We start from the raw sequence: 24795 nt of genomic DNA, 5'->3' as shown, positions 1-24795 counted from the left end.
TTCTGACTGATATTATTAAAATATCTGATCATTAAACGATTTCCATAACTTAAGGTAATAATTGAATTCTCAGAAAGAATCAAGAAACCGAGAGCCAAGTTATTTTTTTCTTTATAAAAAATTGTAATTCTTTCAACACTTGTATACGTAATTCTATAAATGAGACGTTACATGGTTGTTTTTAATCAAAATATATACATATAAACACCTACGTACAATGTACAATACATATTTATGCATGATATAAAAACATCAAATTATAAGTGATTCATATTATTCATATCGTGAAATCTAATTAATTCTTGATAATTATAATTTTAAATTCAGATAAAAATACGACTGATATAATAATATGGGTAAAATAACATACATTTATTGATTAAGAAGTAAAAATACATGTTACATTTTTTATTATAAAAATGTTTTAATAACATAGTTATAGTACAAAAAAGAACAAATACAGTAACATTTAACTAAAAATGTCATCCTTAGAAACTTATAGAGTTAAAAATATAAAATTCGATACAAATAAGAAAAAAAACAGAGTCTTAAAACTCATTGTTCAAGGATTTAAAATTGTACGAACTAGACCTGAAGAAATAACTGAAAACATTAAAATATTAAAACTGGGTTGTCGTTTCGTGGCAAGTGTCGCGGACTCACGGATCAGAGGTTTGAGGTTCAAACCCCACTCTACCCCAGCTTGATTTCCATTTTCAAATATAAAATTTGTTTACAACTCGAAAATGGCCCCAAAATTGAAATATTTGGGTAAATAAGAAGAACGCAAACATTTATTTTAAAAAAATAAAAAATTAAACCAATTAAAAAATGTATTCATTATAAATTTTTATATTAAATGTAATGTTTACATTAGGTATTAGGATTTAATAAATTTAATTTTTCTCATCGATCACAATCTAAAAATGCTTAGGAATTAGGACATTTGACTAGGATGCAATAGGAAAATGTCTTGTTTTTGTTTACATTTTTAAAGTAATAAAGGTGCATGAAATACTATCTAGTAAAAAATTTTTTTTTTGCTTATTATCAGTACCATAAAAAATATTTTTAAATTTGCTATTTTGAATGCCCACAAAAACGGTCATTCCATTGGCCACGCCCCTAATACGTCACGATTCGTGTTTATTTGTTCCTGACCATTCAAATTTGTTTAAAACATTGTTACGAATCTGGACGTAACAACTATCGAGACCAAACATCTCGCATTTTTCTAGCGACGTATTTTTATTATTCCGCAATATACATATTGACTTCGAAAATAAAATTAATTGTCCTAAATCCATTTCATGTGTTTTTATCTGTATTCGGGTTATGTGATATTTCCCTATCGTAACATTAACTTAACTCGAGATTTATATGAAATGGAAAAAGCTAGCTTTACATATTTTAAAAAATGAATAATTAATTTACTTTATTGAAAATACATTTGATAAGTCACTTCAAAAGAAAATAAAATATTTGAACACATTAATGGAAATGTAACCCGTACACGCACAAATTAATAATGAATTGGTACAACTAGGCTAGGTAATGAATAATTAAGTAGATTACAAAATGTAGTTAGCGTGTGTAGCTGCCTGTAAGTTTAATACCAAATTGTGAAACTAAAATAGATATTAAACCCACGGTAATACAAAGCCATTAAAATTTTTGGGCATGGTTATGTATATGTGATTTTATTAATTTGGAATAAAATACTTTACTATAAAATCTTGATAACAATTATAGATTATTAATAAATTTAATAGTCAGTAAATAATTATGATAGTGATATGTATACCCCCCCACAGACAGGCCATGCCTATGTATGTTTGTTTGTTTTGTGTTTATGTACCTAATGGTGGTTTTTGTATTTGTAACTTTGTATACCTTTTGTAAAATATAAAGAAAAAATAAAAAGAAATGATGATATAATATGATTATATGTATGTGATTATCGATAATCCATTTGGCAAAAAAGGAAAAAGCCTTGCAGTCCAACCAATACCATAAAGCTTCTGACCGTAGCTGCGTAGGTATTCATGAGAATGTTGAGTGTTTTTTTATTTGTAAAATAGTGAGAAAATAGGTTTTATTAAATTTATTTATATATTTTTTTCATACATTTTCAAGAAACTTTGCAGTAAAATTTAATGCGCTTATTTTTACCACGGGTAAGAAAAAACTTTTTTATCAAATAATAAACAATATTTTAATAAAAACGCACTACTTTAAACGCCGTCACTGGTTCATATGAACCAACCAATGTTATGAGAGCTGTGAAGGATATCCGGTTGGCTTACCGTAAACAAACCAATCGGAAGAACTGTCAGACAAGAACTTCTGATGTCACACGCGGAGCTATTTCAGAAATACAAAACTTTAAAAAAATCATAGCGCTGATGATACTTTTTTTTTGGGCTTAGTTTGATAGTCTATTAATTTATTTTTTTTAAATACTGAACTTCCTCACTGGACTGTAGTTATCAAATCAAACGAAATGAAATAAAAATAGAAAATATTATTTGTCACCAACTCTCCTAAACATTTGTTTGAATCATCATTTTTATACGAAAGCCAATGAAGCCTAATAAAATTCAAATAACAATGATTTATTCTAATTAAGAAATTTGGCAATTTGATTAGTCATCGATTACTTTTTGTTATTTGAGTCACATGACACGGTCTTCAAACAAGAACAACAATCCATGTAATTTAAACCACGCTTTAAGTTTGAGGAGCACATTGATTGGCACCGATGTATTTGACATTGGTAGACAAAAATGACAGAGTTGTCATAGCCAGCTACTTGCTTTATACATACTTCTGGCATACCTAGTCACAAGTCACTGCTCTAGTGAAACGATTGCGTAAATCTGTGAACGAGGAGAATGTCTTACTTTTCTCTGCAATTTACCTATTCAAAACTAGTATATCTGTAATGTAATAAAAGTATGGCGAGGTCTACGTATTGCTGTTAAAAATAGATACTAAATAAGTTGTCATTGTATGTAAATGTTATGTCATATAAATGTTATGTCATATAAATAAAATGAGTGATGCGGACCTTTGTAAGAAGGAAATATGGGGTAGTCTAGGCATTCAGAGAGGTTTTAGTCCGGTTGATTTAGGACGTACGTGGTCATTTTCCACACTGTACAGCATTCAGCATGTTTTTTTGTTGACAGGCGCAGTTTGGTTCGACGCCCAACTATGAAACTGGCGTCGCAGGTTCATTTCCCGCCAGTTGCAAGAAAAAATCCAAGACAGATTTTTTCTTAGTTGGTCTGGGTGTTTTGGTGTTCTTTTTATTACCTTATTCCATATCCCCTCTATCCCACCTGCTGACAAGCCTCAAAATAGAGGCTTAGCGGGTTATTCCTTATATTTAAAAAAAAAACACCCCATTTCTTAAATTCTACTCTTTGTTGATATTTCTTGAGATAGTATCTATTTCGATTAATTTTTTTTTTATGTCCGCCACGTTGTCGGCGCATTTGCCTACCATGCCATACCCTCTGGTTTGGTTTTTAGCATGCTTGACATAAAATATTTAAATTAGAACTCAATATTCATATGTTTATATTGTATTATGTACCTAGCTGCTTTAAACCTTTAAACTGTATTTCTTTCATATGTTTGTATTTGATTTGTTTATCTAATTTTTTTTTTTAAATATCTTATACAATTTTTTCTCTCTTTTACAGCTTTTTTTTTTATAAACCAACCATACTTTTAAACACGGTTCTGTCGTTAATTCTTTGTTTTGTATTTTTTGAAGTTTATGTTGTTAATACACTCATCTTTTTTTTATATCAACTCTACTTCTAAGCACTATTCTATATTTTATTTTTTTATATTGTAATTTTTAAATGTATGCTGTTTCTGTACTGTCATCTTCTTTTTTGTTGCAACTTTAATTCTAAACTCTGTTCAATCTTTTATTTCTTTATATTGTATTTTTTAAATTTTATGTTGTTTATGTATTAATGTTTTAAATAATTTCTACGTATGTTATGTGCCTTATGGGCGTGAAAAATGAAAAAATAAAAATCTTACTTTTATATAACAGATATGTTAATATAAACGACTCCCTAGGAGGTTGAATCCAGTTACTGTCTTAAAAATTTAGATAAACTCAATATTATATTGTTGTGAATCCATCTGTTCCAAGAAGTATAAAAATTAAAAAATATTTTCAGGCGCTGCCTAGTATGTATGTGAAATAATTCAATCAAATGAATCTCACCAGCATCAATAAATGTTCCAGCTGTTAACTCCACAAACATCAACTGATGGAAGAATTAAAGGAATATAGATGTTAAAATATTGGCAGAATGGTGAATATTACACATTGTGTAAAGTGGCCACTTAAACCAGCCAATGGCAGGTCAGAGGCCCTTCAGATGCTTAGACTTCATTATTCATTTCTCAAAAGTGTTTTTCATCTCTGATGTAATATATTATCGAGATACGGTGCATTTAATTTAACAATGCAGTGCCCTATACATCACTGATTTGTGGTCAATTATTAATGATGATATTAGTTTTGTTTTTTGTCTTATGCTTAGTTAATAATAAAATCTTATTTCATCTCTAATTCTTAATATTTTATATATTTTTATATTTTTAACACTTGTGCAATAATATTTACACACAAGTCCAACCTCATTCCATTATAATACCCACTCACCCACCCTCTCACACACTTACACTCACACAAACACACTAGCATGCATTGTACGAATCTTTAATTTATTTCTGTGGATATCTGTCATTGGTTTTATTCTCTGTATATTTTGTTTGTTATATTTTTTTTTTACATGTATTACTGTTGATATCCCTAATAAATAAAATAAAATAAAAATAAAAAAGAAAACATCATCTGTAAAAAAAAATAAGGATAATAAACTACCGTTTAAGCCAACGACATAAAAAAATCCGTAGATTTTGTTAAACAAAAGGAGGAAAAAGTTAAATCAGGTGTAAAAACTATTTGAAAAAATATATTTTGGCTTAGTAGCGTAGTAGTGAATAAAAATATTAACCCTTTCTCATTATGGGATTCGAATCTCAGAATGAAAATGTATTTTTCGTATATTTCTCATAATTTCATGAATATTCAGAATTGAAATACAGAAAAGTGATTTGATTACCACGGATTTTTGCAAAATAACTTTAACATAAAAATTACACTTTCAGGAAAAGGGGTTAAGGAAACTTTCAGTCTGCCCCGAAAACAAGTGTTTCTATTAAAATTAATCGAAACTATACGTGTTTGGAATAGCGTTGCTTAGCAATTCGAACGACCTACGAATTTCAGGCAATAGATTGTAAATATTAAAATGAAATAATAGAGTGGACCGTAACATCGATGAAATGTTTCGTTTGTCAACGATTTTTTATCAATTTTTGAATCGATCGAAATGACATCTGTCTGTGTCCAGGCGAATGAAGACTACAGTTCTGTGTGTGAAACAGAACCAGAACCCTAGATGAATGTTTTCGAGTTGACGGGGTAGTGGCTACTGTAAAGCTAGGGTTTCCTAGGACAGCGGTGCCCGTATTTTAACGGCCGTAGTGAACGGTGATGCGGTAGACAGCCGTCGTAGTGGTGAATAGAGAGTGGTTTTATTTTTTAACGGTGTTATCAACACCATTTTTATAGGAAACCACTTTCTAGTCACCGTTACGACGGCTGTCAACCGCATCACTGTTCACTACGGCCGTTAAAATACGGGCACCGCTGTCCTAGGAAACCCTAGCTTTAGATAAAAATCCCGAAAATGGAAATCGAGTGGGGATTTAAAAATTATTTTTATTAAAAAAATTTCATTGAAAAACCCTTACGGGTTACATACATTTAAGAATATATTTTTAATTTTAAACTTCACATTCTACTGTTAAGCTCGGGTTTCCTAGGACAGCGGCGCCCGTATTGTAACGGCCGTAGTGAACATTAATGCGGTTGATAGCCGTCGTAATGGTGACTAGAGAGTGATTTCCTATAAAAATGGTGTTGATAACACCGTTAAAAAATAAAACCACTCTCTAGTCACCACTACGACGGCTGTCCACCGCATCACCGTTCACCACGGCCGTTAAGATACGGGCACCGCTGTCCTAGGAAACCCTAGCTTTACGGATAATATTGTTAACATCCTTTGTAAATGTTGTCTGAGTCTTTTGTTTATGTTGTCCGGTAGTTTATTGTATAATTTCAGTCCATGTTTTATTAGTCTCGATTGTCCTTTTCTCGTTTTAGAATGTTCTATATTATATTTTTCTGATATTCTCGTATTGTGTTCATGTTTACTACAGATTTTTTCAAGTTTTAATTCTTCGTCTACAATTACATCAGCGGCTTATTTATGAATAAATTTTAAGGATTCTAGTTTGAAGAGTTCAGTTACATTTAACTATTTAGTTTGTTAAAAAAGTTCTTTAGTTGCTGTTAGATAGGGTAGGTCATAGACTAACTTTTAATATTTTATTTTGTTTTCTTTGTAGTCTGTTTATGTCATTTCGATTTCCTGTTCCCCGTAGTAGTTGCATACAACATATTTTAGTTTTTATATAGGCTTCATACATAAGATTTTTTTCCGTTAATGGAACAAAGTTTTTGTTTAAAAAAAAAAACTCGATAATGTCGCCACTTTGCTAATTAAATTGTTGATATGAATTGTCTTTGTCAATTGTATGTCTATTCTTAGTCCTAAGTATTTAACATGTTCAATTTCAGTTAGTCGTTCATTATTTATGTAAGCATCTACTTTATGTCATTTTTTTCTAGATTCAAAATGGATAATATTGCATTTTTTTTCATTAAGTGTAAGTAAGTTTGTGTTTGTCCATTTAGTCGACATAGTAAGGTCTTCGTTTTTCATTGTTTGTTAATACGTCTGTTTGATTTTTATATAATAGGATGAGTCGTCCCCGTAGTGTACTGGTTGGCAGATTCGCCTACTATGTTTCAGATCGCGGGTTCGATTCCTGACAGGGTCGACGTGAAATATTTGTTTTTAATGCGGTTAAACACTAATTTTACATTTTATCACGTTACCTTCATGTAACAAATGATTGAGGTACGATGCATTTGGTGTTCCGATGTAATGCCCAATGCACCATCGATTGCGGATAGTATGATGATGATAGTGTGCCAATGCAGTGCCCTATGCGCCATTCACTGGGTGCGGAAAGGGAAAATTGATGAAACAACAAAGAGGAACTCGCGTTTTATGCAGAAGGGTGAAAGGACATACCCCCCCACCCCACTTTTCCTCATCCTCAATGAAATGACGTCACCGTTTGAAGGTCATGGCAAGGGAAAGGTTAAAACCTCCCGAGTTGCAAACTTACGAGTTTACCGTAGAATAGGGAGAGTGATGGACAACAATTTGTGTTTGAAATAGTTTTTTTTTGTGTTGCGAAATGTACAGAAAAAATGACTTTACTTATGTTGTAACAAATAAAACTTTATCGTAAAACTGTTCATCCATTAGTACAGTACACAGATAATATAGAAACACATTTTAATATTTATTTCGCTTTTAAGAACTACAGTAGTTGAAATATGTTTTCAATAGTCCCGGGCCATTATGACAAAGAGACGGTAAAATTAACCCATGTTTTTAAACAGTCTTCCCAAATTTTAAATTGCAAAATGTATGAATTTACACATAACTTTTAGTTATCGTAAGCAGTTACACAATGCCAATTTCATATAAATATTTTGTACTTAGTATTGAGAAGTTATTTTAACTAACTTCAGAAACATTGGTAATTCTTAGTATTTTATTGAATGAATTTTTCACTGAATTTAAGTGGAACACTTCAAATATTTACGCGCCTTCAAAATACGTCGGCGCCACCAGTCATCCGCGTGTCAAACAGTTGCTAGCCCTTGGGTCAAAAACCGCCGCAGACTGCAGTCGTACATAAAATACTACCGACATGATAAGACACTTAAAAGATCTCTAAAAATATCGATAATTATTCTATACTTGGAAGAGCCATAAGACGCGATTACAGGACAAGTCCTTTCAGAAAATTCAAGCCGTTTCAGTATTTTACCGAACTACTTCAAACCATGGCAAGGTCAAAACGGTCAACAGTTAGGAAATCGAACACCTTTCAAATTCAAACTGGAGCACCGGTAATACTCACCGAGGGGAGAACCATTGTTGCCATTCCCATCTCGCCGATTGGTTGTGCGCTTTATTTCCCGATTGTCGCACGGCACGATAACGATTTCAGCGGAGCGAAGGATCGAGGCGCGAGATACGGGGCCACACGGCCGAGCCTTCAGCGGGACTTTTCGCGACTGAGCAAATACCGCGTACCGGCCTGCTAGACTCTAGACTCCTATACATATAGAGGCGAGAGGCTTTACCTCTCTCTCTCTTTCCGACGACTGCTGATAGCGGTGGAAACGAGTAGGACGACCATGCGCACTTCGATTCGCGGAATCCACGGCTCATGTAAACGTCACGATAAAGGGAAATTATTTTTTTAATTTGAAAAATAAGTTCCAAGAATGTTTAATAACCTCCTTACTCTGTCTTCGTCAAAACTATCGTAATAAATCTGTGAAAAACATTGTGTTTTTAAAAGTTTTTTTTTTCGATTTTGAATATGCTATAGGCATTACAGGAATGAAAGAGTTGTATAACATATATATATATCTGTACCATAAAGAATAAAAACAAGGTAGAACACTTTTTGCCATTTTCAAGTTAAAGTCCACTTTCGTTGTAAAAATGCTTTTTAAAATTGAAATAAAAATCTTAAGTCCACTTTGTTTTAATGAAAAAAATACCAGTAGTCCCAGATAAACTATTTTAATATATACTATTAAAATAGTTTATCTGGGAGTTCTTTATAGGCTGAAATTATCTCGCGGAAATCGCACACTCATAAAATCTTGTTTCCGGAACATTTCGTTCAATTCGACTTCGTGATTTATCCTTTAAGATACAAATATGATTTTAACATGTACATATTCGCACATAAAATCAGAATTGTGTATATTTTTGTATCAATATACAATTTGGTAATCTAAATTAATAAATAATAAATATATATGCAAGATACATTTAATTTACGAAAGTGTAGCGGCTCATTTTTTATTATACGAGAGTATTACGAATATTTGATAAATTACAGCCATTAAAATGAAATTCATGGCCATCGGAAATTGTGTGTACCTATAACAAAGTATGATATTTTATGATCTACACATATTTATTAAATAAACATTATTTTACTTAATGCGTAACACCGGTTAAGATTGATAGTTTCAATACCACATAATTTATTCGACAAAGGGTTTAACTGAATTAATTAACTTGTGGCTTTTAAATAAGTTCGAAAATTTATACATAAATCTGGAAGCATAAAATTATAATGTTGAACTGTCTCGTGCTTTTATATTTTTTAAAGAACATTTCTAGTTTGATTTGGTACTACGCGTTTTTATTAAAGAGAAAAGTATTAATTAAAGAAATTCATAAATAAGTGCATTTAGAGAGAAAACAAAAATTAACGAACTAAATGATCCTATAGCAAAGGGTAGCAATATCAATCGTTGCGTTTACTTAAAATAAAATAATTTAAATGCATTTACACAAAACATATTATTATTATCGTAGTGGTTAATGCCTTTTTACGTATTACAAAATAAATAAACATTTGATTGGTCTTTGAATTATTTTCACAGAAATTGTTATTTAATATTACTGCTGACGATCAGACTTTAATGGGTATTTCTGATTTGCCATTCCAAGTAACGGAACCGTTCAAAGTTCTTGTGGTACCTAATGAATAATACACATCACGCTTGTTTCTAGACATTAATTTGACCCCTGAAATGTTATCTAAATATGTATGTGAATTAATTGCGAATTCCAGAGATTATAATGTAAATATTTACAAATATGGAAAGACCAAACTAAAATAAAACACGATTGCGCATGTGAAACTTTTTAGTTTGTTAATTTTAGTATGAAATGAGTCCATTTGATATGACGGCGCGGCGAGCCAAACGCCGGAGCAGCTGAAATTGTATAGGTGTATGTGAGTTTTCTATGTTGTGGAAAGTCGAGCCCTCCAGCTGCGGCTTCTGATTGGTCTAGACGCGGGCACGTCTGCTTCAACACGCTCGACCTTTGTATTTTGTATTCGCCATGCACACGCGCGACTTGTCTGTGTGTGCGATATTCCATACTTTGCCCCGACTCGACTGTGCGCTAACGGAATGTATGTAAATGTGAGGGTGTGTATGTGATTGACGTCACGGCGCCTTGCAATTTCATCATCTTTATACCGTGCCGCGTGACAGCGCTAATACTGTTTTAAATCGCAATTTTATTTATAACGCTTATCCTAAATTTTACACAATAATCACATTAATATCGCGAAATGCTGCACCTTTTTGAGTCACCAATAATTTTATTGCTATATTCTGAAACAACGAGGAAGTTCAGTGGTACGAGACATTGGATTTCTTACACGCTGTAAAAATTAGAGCAATGTGCGGCAAAGTTTCTCGAAAACGTATGAAAAAAATAATTATGAAACGTATGAAAATGAACGACTTTAAAACATCACAGATTCATATGAACAAAGACCAATAAATTATAGCGTTAAAACGTGATAAGATTTCCGGTTTCAGGGTGGCCATTTTTTTCAACCTCTAGCGTATTTCGACCACTACGAGGTTTTAATTTTAAATGGCAGTGCAACTCACCGACGAAAACTCGAGACGTCACGGGTGAAGTAATTTCAAAATTACAAAACTTTACAAAATCTTAAAAAATGATAAAAAAAGAAAAAAAGGCTTATTTTGATTGTCACAACAAATGTTAAACAAATAAAAATATGTAAAAAAACACTGTAGTTCCTCATTTGGACTTCAGCTGTGTGTGTGTGTGTGTGTGTGTGTGTGTGTGTGTGTGTGTGTGTGTGTGCGTGTGTGTGTGTGTGTGTGTGTACAACGTATGCATAAAACGCATTTTTTAAATATGCATAACGTGTTAGGTTTGTACATTTACTAGTACAGTAATATGTTAATTTTTGCATAGTTTTTAGAACGCATACAAATGTTTTAATTTAACGTTTTTACTAGATAAACATAATACCGACAGTATTCTAGTAAAATTGCAGTATTTTCAGTGTAGAAAATCAAATTGAAGGTATTTTGTTATTTTTATATTGTATTTTTAGTACATTGTTGAGTAAATAAATAGAAAAGAAAATATCAAATATATTACAACAAATAACTTCACCGAAAACTAAACTTGAAAGATAATATTAACATTAATTTTTTTACCGAAATGAATGCGCATTGAATAAGTAAGATGTTTCACGATTATAAAAAAAGGACATGATCAATTTTATTTTATTTCATTACCTTTGTATTTCGTCAATTTTCTTTTTCAGGATTTAAACCTGAGAGTATCCGTAGTAATTGAGTCAAAAACACTCGTCCAGGGTTCTGATTCCATTTTGTAAACATACCTGTATCTTCATCCATCTGGACGCAGAATAAATATAAAGACAAGATCTGGATTTTTTTGGTTTAAGTTTATAACGATTTTAACGAGCACTAAATAAATAGTCCTTATCTCGTCTTGATGTCCCTTATGTTTGTCAATGCTTCTTTTTAATTTTTAAATGTTATGAATGGTGGAAATGGACTATCATCATCATCATCATCATCATCAGCCGTCTCTTGTCCAATGTTGAACATAGGCCTCCCCCTTTAGTCTCCATATTTCCCTATCCTGAGCCAACCGCATCCAACCACTTCCTGCAACTCGTCTTATGTCATCAGACCACCTTGTCTGAGGCCTGCCGACACTTCTTCTACCCGTTCTGGGTCGCCATTCCAGGACTTTTTTGGTCCATCTAGAGTCTGTGATTCTGGCTATATGACCAGCCCAGCTCCATTTCTGGTTGGCAGCCCTATGGACCACATCGGTGATCTTTGTTCTCGCTCTAAAACATGTATTGGTTTTTCTGTCTCTCAACGAAATACCCAGCATTCTCCTTTCCATGGCTCTCTGTGTCACTGATAATTTGGGTAAATTTTTTTTCGTGAACACAAAAGTTTCACAGCCATATGTCAGTACAGGGAGAACACAAGCATCAAAAAGTTTCTTCTTTAAGTAATGTAAATACTATGTCCGTACATAAATAAATAAATATTACACCAGTTAATAACCAGTTGGATAAACTCACTTTTTTTTTATCTGGGAATAAAATATTATTACGACTTTTCGATCTTATACTGAGTAGAGATAAAATAGATATTTCAACGATATTTCGAGTTTATCCTAATTTATGTGGACAAAGATGAGATTTCACCACCTATAGAGTTATTAAGATTAACATATTACCACAGAGATGGTGAACATTTCAAAAAAGGGAATATTGAAGTCAAGCTTATGACGTCTTGGCTGTTTTTGTAAATCCCCAGACTTCCATATTCCCAGTCTAAAGTATTTTCCATCATTGTTGCAACATGTTAATAACGTATATCTGCGAGCTGCGGCTCTATCAAACTAAAATGATTAGAATATCTTATATCTCCATTACATCTGAAGTGACAAACGGGATGAAACTTATTATGCTGCTCAAAGCGGTGTCAATAAAATAAAAATGTAGCTGGATAACAATTTTTTAACTTTAAGTATTGACAAAACAAAATATTTAGTAAAGCCTAAACAAAACCTTCAATTAAAAATATGCCCTGAAATACTTGAATCAGTGCACCATATAAAATATTTGGGAATAATTATTGATAAATATTTTAAATTGGACAGAACACATAGAATATAGAACTCAAAAAATTAGAAAACTTTCCAATATCTTCAAGTCGATACGTAACATATTATCCCTAATTAAACTCAAACAACTATGTTATATTTTATGTAACTCAATTATAACTTATGACATAATAGGATGGGAAGGCACCAATAAATCAATATTAAAACCTCTCGAATCTGCTCAAAAATCGACACTTAAAATATTTTTTTAAAAGTCCTTCAGGTACCCCAGCGTCAAGTTGTTCGAGGAATTCAATATATTAGATATAAGGCAATTATATATATCTCGAATAATTACGTTTGTGAAAGCAAATTATTCTACAAAATCCCAAAAGGAACACTCCCACACTACCAGCAGTCCAACTAAAGAATGGGTCATGGGATCTACCACAAATTCTGAATTCGGGCAAAGAAATTTCAGGTTTCTAAGCCCCAAAATATTCAATATGTTACCCGAGCATTACAAAACCATGACCCGAATTCAATTAAATAAATGTGTAAGAAAATGGTTACTGGATTTAGGTAGAGAAAAATCTGAAAACTTACTTTAAAATATTCTAAAATAATAAATGGTATAACTCTACAATAAATTAACTAGTAGGTAGTCATGTTACTGTTTATTTTTGCGTAAAAAGGTCTACCTTAAAACAGGCTGTACCTAGTTAGGCAGACTAGACATAATCCAGAGAAATATATAACCTAAGCATGTATGTAGTAGATAAAGAAATTGTAATTATTTGTTAATTAACCATTTTTATTTTTATTATCTATTAATATGCATTCTGTAAAATTTTCACCTCCGTCTTGAGCAATATAATATATTTTTATTTCCAGCGCATTTGCTACCGCAAATAGTATTATTAATTTATCAGTCATGTCACGAATTCATTTATTTCATGTGATATAAAAAAACATGATGTGACTGTAAAAGAAAGTGTAATCGACGTGTTTAGTGTTAATAAAGACGGTAAAATAAGGTTGCCTTCATTTTTTATTATGTAAAAGCATGTAGATTCGTAAGCTTTATTAATTAATTTATTAATTTCAATTTAAATTTGTTACAAATTCACTAATCTATTTTTTTTAAGAGTATGCCCGTGTTAAGCCATAATAATGAACGAAAAAAAAAGAAAGTAACTTAAAATGAATAATAATTCTATATGACACAATATTGAAATTAAAAAAAAATCCAAATAAAAGAAACAACATGAAATACTTTAAAAAATATATAAATCAATGATGAAATTTCCGAGCCCCTCAAAATTTCATTGGGAGTACCACAAGGATCGGTTCTCGGACCGGTTTTGTTTATTATATACATAAATGATATTGTCGAAACATTAAAATATTCAAAAATAAGACTCTTTGCAGACGATGCCTTAATATATATATCGGGAGAAAATTATAAAACAATTATGGACAGACTAAATCATGATCTTAATAGTGTATCACTGTGGCTAAAAATTAATAAATTAAAATTAAATGTTAACAAAACTAAATATATGAATATAGGAAACAAAAGAATAGAAATTACACCATCAATTGTAATAGAAAATGAAAAACTTAATGAAGTCACTGAAATTAAATATTTAGGTGTAATGTTGGATTCAAAACTTACATTTCACCAAAACGCTAAGATGGTAATAAATAAGATTGCAAAAAAAAAATCGATTTTGGGAAGGATCAGAAGATTTATTGATAAGGACTCCTGCAAAACTATTTACAAAGCAATTATTGAACCACACGTTAACTACTGTAGTAGCATTTTATTTTTATCAAACAAAGAAAACATAGATAAACTAACTGTATTACAAAATAAAGCCTTTAGAATCATTTTGAAAAAAAACAGATATACGAGGGTAAAGTCGATGGTAAATGAAATGAAATTATTAACATATAAACAAAGAATATTTTACAATACAATGATATTTGTTCATAAAATTATAAACTCTAATAAAAAAACAGAATTTTGGAAAAAAATTGATCGGAACCAGCATGAACACGATCACAATACTAGAGAAAAGAACAAAATTAGACTTCCATTTAGGAAAAAGGCAAAGTCACAAAATTCAATTTTATTTAAAGCAATTAAAAAGTATTACGAAATGGAAAAAAATATTTATGAAGAAAAAAACATATCAAAATTTAAAATAATGGTCAAGACATATGTGATAAACAATTTATAAATTAAATATATTTTCAATGTTATTATTAGAACACACATAACAATATGTATGATATGTGTGCCCTACTTTAAGATTTAAATAAAAATAAAAAATATAAAAAAAAATCATACATATATGTTATGTAGTAACAAACATAACCAGTATTCAATAAAATAGAATCATAATTATTGCATATTACAACAGAGATGAAGAACATTCAAGAGAAGGTAATATAGAAGTCTAGACATCTACAGGGTTTATGACCTGTCAATGGCTGGTTTAAGTGGCCACTTTACACACTGTGTAACATTCACCATTCTGCTCATATGTCTGTGCGCTATGTAGCTGCAAGACGTGTTTTAATCTAGCTCCTACATAATTATTAAAATTAACTTTATTGGAAATGGGGAACTAGAATCCCAACCGCCTATACGCTCTATAGCTGCAAGGGGTTTATTGTACAGCGCCGCACAAAAATGGCGCTCAATAAACTATCATAAATAAATCATTAAACCTTTTTAGCTCGACGTATCAAAATTCAAAAAAAAACCTAGCTTAACCCGGGTGCCGTGTCACCTAGAAATTTTAATAATTTTTGCAGCCCTATTAAATGAAAGAGTTTTGTTTTTGACCTATTTATTTATCATTATTTAAATGATATTTTTGTTGCTGAATTGCATTTGCTAAATCTTCAGTATTTCAGTCGGTATTTTGTGCATTTTAAATATTAGAAAGCTTTAAAAACTTCATTAGTCAGTCAGTCGGGGTATTTAAAAAAAATAATATTTGTTCAACGCTGAGAATAAGGTCTCGCAAAAGTACGCGGATCATCCGTAAACGATGCGTGTCATTCAAAATATTTTTTTTTACATTTTTTTTACATTTTACATTTTTTTTTTTTTTTTGCACCACAACAGGCCAGGAGGCCTAATTACAGTGGTGAATTACATCACAGAGCACCCAGGCTTGAGAAAAATCACATTTTAATTTTTGTGTTCTCACCGGGAATCGAACCCGGAACCTTCCGTGTGTGAGTCAAGCGTCTTGACCACTACACCACGGAGGCCGCCTGTCCCGCAATATGTCCTGGTCTAGAGCCTAAAAGTTGACTAACGAAGTTTTAAACGATCAGGATTAAAATTATGCATAGTAACAGCAGTAAATCAAATATTTCAAACTATATAAATATTGCGGCATATTTCTAAACTCCAACTTATGTCCGTGGTGTAAATTTACAAATAAAAATATAATTGGTATTATGTTTTTATACTTTTCGTTATTGACAAGCGGGACGAGACAGTCCACTGAGCGCTAAATCGGAGCCTTTGAAATGCTATCGTATGTAATTACTTAAAATAATTATTAAGTTACGGGTTCGCTAATAGTCGCAAATTTAATAAGGCAAGCTACATGTAGTTACTTGGTTCCTGAGATTCATTAGCTCGTGGTTATGGTTCTGCGATAAGGCTCATAACTCATAACGGGAATCGGCCAGACGAAAGATAAAAAAATGTGAAATCAAAAACAGGGTATAATCCAAATGCGTAGATTGGAATCAAGAATAATAATTACAATAATTATTTGAAAGCGCGAATATGGCAAAAAAAATGACCGGCTCGAGGAAGTCGAGGTAGGTACGCATTTAGAATTTAAACTTTTACATTAAAATAAAAATTTATTAAACTGTATTATCTGAATAACCTAAGTTTCTTATAATGATTATTTCATTGGTATTTTGGACTATTTCACATTATTTTATACAGTTCATCATAGCTTTAAAACTGTTCAATTTAAATGATAGAGACATTTTTTGAATTTGTTACGAAATACATATTTTTTTAATGTGGATGATAAAGCAGGTTTAAATAGCTTCTTTATTTAATGTACCATATGGCATTCTTCCAGTAGCCTTTAATGAAATTGAATAAAAATATTTTTGTGAGATTTTTTCGTTTATGTTATAGTAAATTCTGTATTAGTTGAATTTATTGTAAAAAGCAAATAAATACATAATAATAAACAAAAAAATACGCTATTCTTAAAATAAACAAACTTTTTTTTTCTTCATTACGTCCATATGGTTTATTTAATTTTTTTACGATTGCTTTCAAAGAGCCTAATGAAGTCTGGGCTGATGTACATAAATACCAAAGTATTTTGTCAAATTTTCCTGAATAAATACAGACTATAGTCATAATAAAATTGCAGAGAACCATGATACTTACTAGATAGGCATTTGAATATAAATACAACCTACTTTTTTCTCAAGTCAGACATATTTCGCATCTATTTTTTTCTAACCCATTACTCATGCGATATTTTCCTCAATATTCTTTTATAATAAAAAAATTAAGCACCCAGTATTAAAGCGGATGATCATTAAAGGGGAGGGAATTACAAACTCATTTCATCGTCCTGTGCGCCTTTTGACTGTATCTCAAAACTATTGTCCTTTTAGCCCATTTCACACGACTCGTCCAAATCCCCACGGCATGGTTTACTTACCGTGGATTGACATTCATTTTATTTTTGTACTTGCAAATTATTCATTCATTATATTATCGCAAAATTACGTAGGAAGGATTGATTTTTATTGTATTATAATTATTTTCTTTTTATGTTTATCTTAAGGCAGGCAAACCAGCACACTATGAGACCGATTAATCTTTACTCGATTTCGTTTGAAAGATTTTTGCTTGAGAGTAGCCACTAAAAACATCAAATAAAATAATTAATATTAATCCACCCTAATTTTACGGTGTCGTGTGGGTTTTCGATATCGGCCGTTCGCCACTCTAGACTAAACAAAAATATCGCACCCCCTTGCCAAGGGTGCTAAAAGAAAAATTAACGTGTTGTGACTATTGTGAGTTAAGCATGATATTTAATAGAATTTGGAAACGAATACACTGTGTCAAACTGCTATAAGTAAAAAAAAAAATAAAACCGCAAACGCAGTGCATAATAGCACTCTCACATGATATTTATCTATAGTGAGAATATATTTAGTTAGTGTCAAAATAAACTGTTAAAGATATTCTTTAATAAATAATTGTTGTTATTAAATAAATATTACAGTATTGAGAGAAAAAAATTATGTGATCGAAAATTGCAAACTTCAAAGTCGTTTTCTCAATTTGAAGCATTTAGACTTGTGGCAATTTATTATGCTTGCATTGGCGTCATGTCGCCGGGAGTGGTAAATTCATATATTATGTGGCAATATTATGTAGATATATGTATATACTCGTATGTTGTATGTATTTAAAGCATGTCTGGAGTTGAAGCAAGCTACAGCTGAGCAGTCTGATAAAGATATGGTATGTATATTACCTATACCTAAACCACAAATTACACCGAAGTGCCTACCGATGTAACACAATCCCTCACATAAACACATTTACGAATAGGGTCAAATTGAAAGGCAGATTGTGTCTAAAAAGCCTCTGCTAAAGAATTGCAAGTATTACCAATTGTATAATATATAATTTATAGCCTGTTATTTTAATTGATAACGCTGTGAGATCAATGGATTTGGGTTTATTTCTCATTCATGTTTGTCTATACAACAACTGTTTATTTGAGGCAGGAATTTAAGGTTTGACCCACATCAAATTACTATGGACACCTTTTATTAGTCTCTAAAGGGGATGTGGCACTTGATACCACTTATATTTTTAATATATAATAATATTTATTAATATGTAAGAATATAAGAACATTAATTGTATTTTCAAAATCAATATGGATATTGTAGAGAAATGTTTTTATACATAAATTTAAGAAAGATTTTTTTTTTAAAATAGAAAAAACGCGACATGTTTGGCCTTGTTAGTTGTGACGTCAAGATTTGTGACAATTTTCTGAACAAATTTGAATAGTCAGGAATAAATGAACATGAATCGTGACGTATTAGGGGCGTGGCCGATGGAATTGCCGTTTTTGTGGGAATTCAAAATTACAATTTTTTATGCTACTTTTAAGTAACAAAAAAATATTTTTTTACTGGACAGTATTTCATAGACCTTTATTACTTTAAAAATGTAAAAAAAAGTTACATTTCCTTACTGAAATTGGAAGAAGTGATGGGTATTTTGATTATAAATGTGTCCAAGACATAAATATAATCAACGTGTTAAAAAAAATATTAAAGTAGTAATTATGAAAATAATTAAACTATATGAAAAATTCTAGTTCTAATTTCTAGTATGTTCTTGTAAGTTACATATCATCACCATCATCAACACTTTGTGGCGCATATGGCACTGCATTCGCTCACCAAATGCAGCGTATATTTACCATCCTATAATTTTTGAATTTTTTGCAATACAACAGGCCAGGAGGCCCGAATGCAGTGTTAAATTACTAGCACAGAACTCCCAGTCTTTAACAATCTAATTAACTTTTTGTCCCCTCACCGGAAATTGAACCTAGAACCTTCCGAGTGTGATTTAAGCATCTTAACCACTACACTACGGAGGCCTCTATGAATTTACATAAAGGTAAGGTAATTAGTCTTACGATGAGGGTGTCAGAACAAGACTAATTAAATTTTGCAGTGTCAAAACCACCTTTACAATAAATATTTCGGGTCAAACCGCGAACGTCGACGAACGCTCCAACCATTACAATATAATTGTCCCATTTGTATTAACCGCCTTTGGTAAAAAGCAATACAATGTAATTGCTCCAAAAATATTTAATGGTTTATTGCCAAATATAAAAGACTCAAAATGTAAAACAAACTTTCAAGTAAAAATAACTGCACATATAAATAGTGTAGCGAGAGATTTTTTTGAAAAATATATGTAAATAAAAAAAACATAGTACTTTATATAATTGGTACACATATTATTTATATTTTTATGTATTTCATTGCTTTATATTTGTTTTATTATATATTATACTGTATAATTTATGTTTAAGTAACATGTTTTCTTGGCACATATAAATACTTTATATTTGTATAATAATGATTTTTAATTTCTTACATTTGATTATCTAGGTATTTATAATTAAGTAGTTTTAGTTTTTCTTTTTTATGTTATTGTTTTATTAGTATAGGACTACTTATGCTTTAAAGATATGAAGTCTCCATCTTAGAATAGGCTGTGCCATGTTAGATGGAGACTATCATAAACAGAGAACACTCAGTTTTCATTTTACATTTATTGGTTTTATATAGACTCCCTGTTATTATGTATGTATATTATTTTGTTGCTATAAATTTATAAATAAATAAATAAAATAAATAAGGCGGACTTATCACCACTCGATTTCCTTTTTCAAGATTTTTAGCCGAGAGTAGCCACCAGGATTCTGGTTCTATTTTACAGTCTCGCACAGAACTGTATTATTTATTCGCCAGGACACGGAGAAGTGCGAACAAATGATGATATACTCGTAGGTTTTTATTGTAATGGGTTACAGGTATCTTGGGTTATATCGGAAGTATTTTCTCGAATTCACATTTCTGCTCCATACATTTCCTCCTTTCAAATAACGGTGTCGATATCACAGTTTTATTTCAATATGATTGACCATGAATTTTCCCATATGATCAATTACTGTAGGTACATTTATTTATATTATGCATACTCTAAGAGTGGATAGCCAATAGCCGCTCACCTTGCCGAATACAACAGCCACGTAGGAGTATAAGTGCATTACAATAATGATTGTGTTGTATGTAAAATGTTGTCGACGTTCAGTGCTTCTTTAATTTTTGTATTTGTTAATAGACTATTTAACTGTTATACCCTATGGTGGTATATAAAGATCAATAATAAGACTTATTGTAGTTCACTAAGGTTTATTCTAAATGCCTATATTACTGTGGTTAGAGAGCGACTGTTTACTAGGAGAGACAAATCTAGAATGACTTGCCAAGCTGTGTGGGTATGCAGACGACTGTAGATATACTGTTGTCACCAACAAAATACCTACATTCCTTACATAAACAAAGCCTTTTTTTATATATCGTATCATCAGCGCTTTATTTTTTTTTAAGTTGTGTATTTCTGAAATAACAGAGGTCTGACAGAGAACTGTCAGAGGTCCTTCTCTGTCAGTTCTTCCGATTGGTTTGTTTAAGGTAAGCAAACCGGATATCCTATAGCTCTCATATTATTGGTTGGTTCATATGAACCAGTGACGTCGTTGAGAGTAGCGCGTTTTTATTAAAATATTTATTATTATTTTTTCGTACATTTTCAAGAAACTTTGCCGTACATAATGTTCTAATTTTTATCATTTTTTGTATCTAATTTCTCGTAGAGCTGAAGTTTCTCATACAGACGTGGGTCAGACCCTGTCATCGAGAAGATACGTATCAATTGATCTGTATCACCGAAGGGACCGAATCTTTTACATAGTTCAATTGAGCGAATGTATCTTTAGCTCATTCACCTCATTTAGGTCATCATATCTCCGCATCTTCGTATCATTTTTATCCTCATATCTTTCGTGTCTCTAGTTCGTTTAGTTCTTTTGTTTGTCGTTTAGTTCTTTACTCGAGCCGAATGTATACGAGCAGTGAATGAAACAAATAATTTAAAACTTTTGACAGGTTTTTCAACATGATTTTCTTTTTAGATTTTATAATATTGTTCTTTAGATATTATAATATTGCAAACCCGTAGAAAACAGATAAATTATTTTATTTACAAAAATAACTTTAATACCATAAGACTTTTTTTTATGGAACAAATTAACACGAAATTACATTTCGTTCAAGGTTTATTTATTTTTTACTTACTTTTCAGTTAATGTTGTGTTTATTTGAAAAAATCATAAATATGTTCAACCCCCTTAGCGGGTTTACTTTTTTAAAGTGGGTTTTTGTATATTTAACATGTGTAGTTATGCAATATATTATAAAATAAACAAATGCACATAAAAAAATGTATGAATTTTTAAAAACAATAATCGGCTTCTAGCACAAAATGAATAGCTGACTAAATAAGTTATTCCAAAATTAGATTGTTATTTTTAACATTGTTTAATTTGTTATTATTATTTAATGTAATATCTTCCATTTGGATAGTTATTCTTTAATTGTTAGTTAGATTAAAATACTATCCCTACATGACTACATCTTCCGAACGTAAAAATTTCATAACTTAATTGCTGATAAAAATATTAAATTATGTGGACTATGTCACAGTATTGAGCGGTGATTTTTTAAATAAGTAATCTACAAAAAAATTTCATTATTTTTTACCTGCATGCAAGTACATAATATGCAAGTTATATAATTTAAATGCTGTTTTATCTGTGGTTCTGTAAAAATCAACTCAAACAACAATTAAAATACACTATTTCAATACATCTGTGAGCACTGGTTAAAGCAACAAAAACGGCCACTTCTAACGTCACGTGTTCTACGTGATACATAATATGTCAACGGTATCCTACCAAAGAAAAATAGTCCTTTAGAAACAATGTTTAAAATACTAGTTTCCAAATAGAGAATCTTTAAATAATATTTGTAATCTGCAAGCTTGTTTTGGTACTGAAAAAACGTAACTAGGTTAAAGACGAAAAGTATAGTGTATCTTTTTGTATGGAGAAATAAGCTGAGGTAATCAGCTAGTTTCATCGTTCACTAAGAACAGGCTGGACGCTGGGTGCACTTTATAGATTTATTTTGTAGAAGATATAAACTGTGGTAATAATTTATAATGAATAACAATTATTTTTTTTATTTTCCCTTAAACATACATAGTTACTATAAAACATTATTATCAAAAGTTAAATATAATGGTAAGCTGTGCATAATCGCTTATTTGGATGATTCGCCCCTGCTATGTCACTATTCACTATTATTATACAAAATTGAAAAAGAACTAAAAATCTATAGATAGAATAATAGAAAAAACACAAATATTTTCGAATTTACTTTTTAGTATCGGTCTTTCATGAAAAACTATAGATTCCATACTTTCATACCGTAGTTTTATCGCTAATGGCAGGGGCGTGGGTTATGACTGTATAGCCATCACCAAATGTAGTTTTAGACTTAGTTTAAATTTACCCTTAATCCTTAATTAACCGAAACATAGCTGCCACGGATCTGAGTTGTTTTTGTTTTTTTTTTGCACCACGATATACAAAGGGATCCAGTTGCAGTGATGAATAAGCACACTCCTCCCAGCTTTAAAAATTAAGTTAATTTTTGTGATAAATACAACGGATATTCAACTGATAAATATGTTGTATTACCAAGTTACCAAAACGATAACGAATATTTTTATAAACGTACATGGTGCGTTTTGCTGAGGGGAAAATGAATATGAGACATACAAATGATAAGCAGATTGCATTTAAACGACACGCTCACACCACGAAATTTTACAGGTAATATAATGATAACAGAACCTTAAGCATGTGCAAAATCGTATTATTTTTGCACCTAAGTTGTTTTTTGTTTTTCGCCACAACAGGCCAGGAAGCTCAAGCACAGTGTTGACTTACAGCACAGAACACCCAGGCTTTAGAAAAAGTCACATTATTTTTTTGTGTTTTCACAGGGAATTGAACCCGGAACCTTCCGTACGTGGGTCGAGTATCCAAGCCATTACACTACAAATGTCACCTTCTATTTTATATGTCGTATGTTTATTAATAGCCATCCAGGGACCAATGCTTTCGTTTGCAGTTTCATTCAAATTATAGGGAAGGTAACCAAAAGATTATTGGTAAGGTTTCGAAAACAATATACTCGTATCATTATACTCCTGTATATTAATAAATTAATGTAGAAATAAATGCAGTGAATTTTTATATTGGATATCCCACCAATAAATAAAATGACATTTACCTATGTACAATGAATTACCAAAAGTCCATCAAATCTTTATTTCCAATATTTTCTTTGGCCTCTATTTTCTATGAAGCTTCGACCCAGTAACACAAAAGAACTGCAGCTTCACCAAAACCGTAAGATAACGAAAAAATTGGCCGCTTGGACGGTTTTACGATTTCACACATACTTAAGGCCCTGATTTTAGCAGATAATGTCAACATTAAAATTACAACAAATGGGCCTTTTCCAATTCAACCAAAGCTCTAACCGTTTCTGACACCCTGGTCGGCTTAGTAATCTCAGCAACGACTACAGGAGGTTTAGGGTCTTGCTTGTTGATCCTTTTGATATTCTGTTGCCGTTCGGTGACTTTGGAACCCACTGGCTGACTGTTCCTCCCTTTATCAAGTTGTGCATTATTTTTAACTTCCTTCTTTTTGCCTCTTCTGCACCCGAAAAGGCATAACATATTGCCTTTCGGTTTCTTCTGGAACATTATAACGGTAATTTTTAAAGTTTTCAATTAAGTACTCACAATTTAATCAAAATAAAATTAAAATTCATCTCCTATCCGGAATCCGACTGTTAGGATCTGTAAAATCTGTGTCATATCGGACAATTTGATTTCATTGAAAAAAATATACATATACCGTTGAGTAAAACTCCGAACATATTTAAAAACAGTATTGTTTGTAGTTTTTAGAAAAAAAAAACTAATGTTTCATCTATTTCGAGCCATTTAAATTCACAATAAAATTCCACCACAAAGTTCACATATGGATGACTGATATATACGCACGTAGGAATTTTACAGCGTGGTTTACACAAATAGTATTTATACCTATACAAAAGTGATCACTTTAAAATATTCATTGTTCTGCCTATGTTTAAAATTACACATTTTTTTCAGTTTTCATCTGTTGATTTTCATCCCTTGTCTAAAAACATTTGGACAAATTCAAATGAATGTATTATCATGTAAGGCAAATATCAA

The 24795-nt window shown here is 31.2% G+C and overlaps 1 protein-coding gene across 2 annotated transcripts in view; it reads right to left on the bottom strand.

Annotated features, from left to right (window-relative positions):
- Positions 1 to 24533, bottom strand: part of Hex-A (Hexokinase A) — a 42499-nt gene extending 17966 nt beyond the window's left edge. The window contains exon 1 of one of the 2 annotated variants that reach the window (XM_088234749.1): positions 24070 to 24533. In XM_088234749.1, the coding sequence (XP_088090875.1) occupies positions 24070 to 24297 (228 nt within the window). In that variant the 5' untranslated portion in view covers positions 24298 to 24533. Of the gene's footprint in view, positions 1 to 8169; positions 8336 to 24069 lie in introns of those variants that run through there. The other variant, XM_088234750.1, reaches the window with a different exon arrangement.
- Positions 24534 to 24795: the final 262 nt, after the last annotated feature.

Source organism: Micrasema longulum, unplaced genomic scaffold (assembly GCF_059751315.1).
Source record: "Micrasema longulum isolate JH-2025_06_02 unplaced genomic scaffold, ASM5975131v1 h1tg001279l, whole genome shotgun sequence".
Classification (NCBI taxonomy): domain Eukaryota; kingdom Metazoa; phylum Arthropoda; class Insecta; order Trichoptera; family Brachycentridae; genus Micrasema; species Micrasema longulum.
This window is presented reverse-complemented; position numbering and strand designations above follow the sequence as displayed.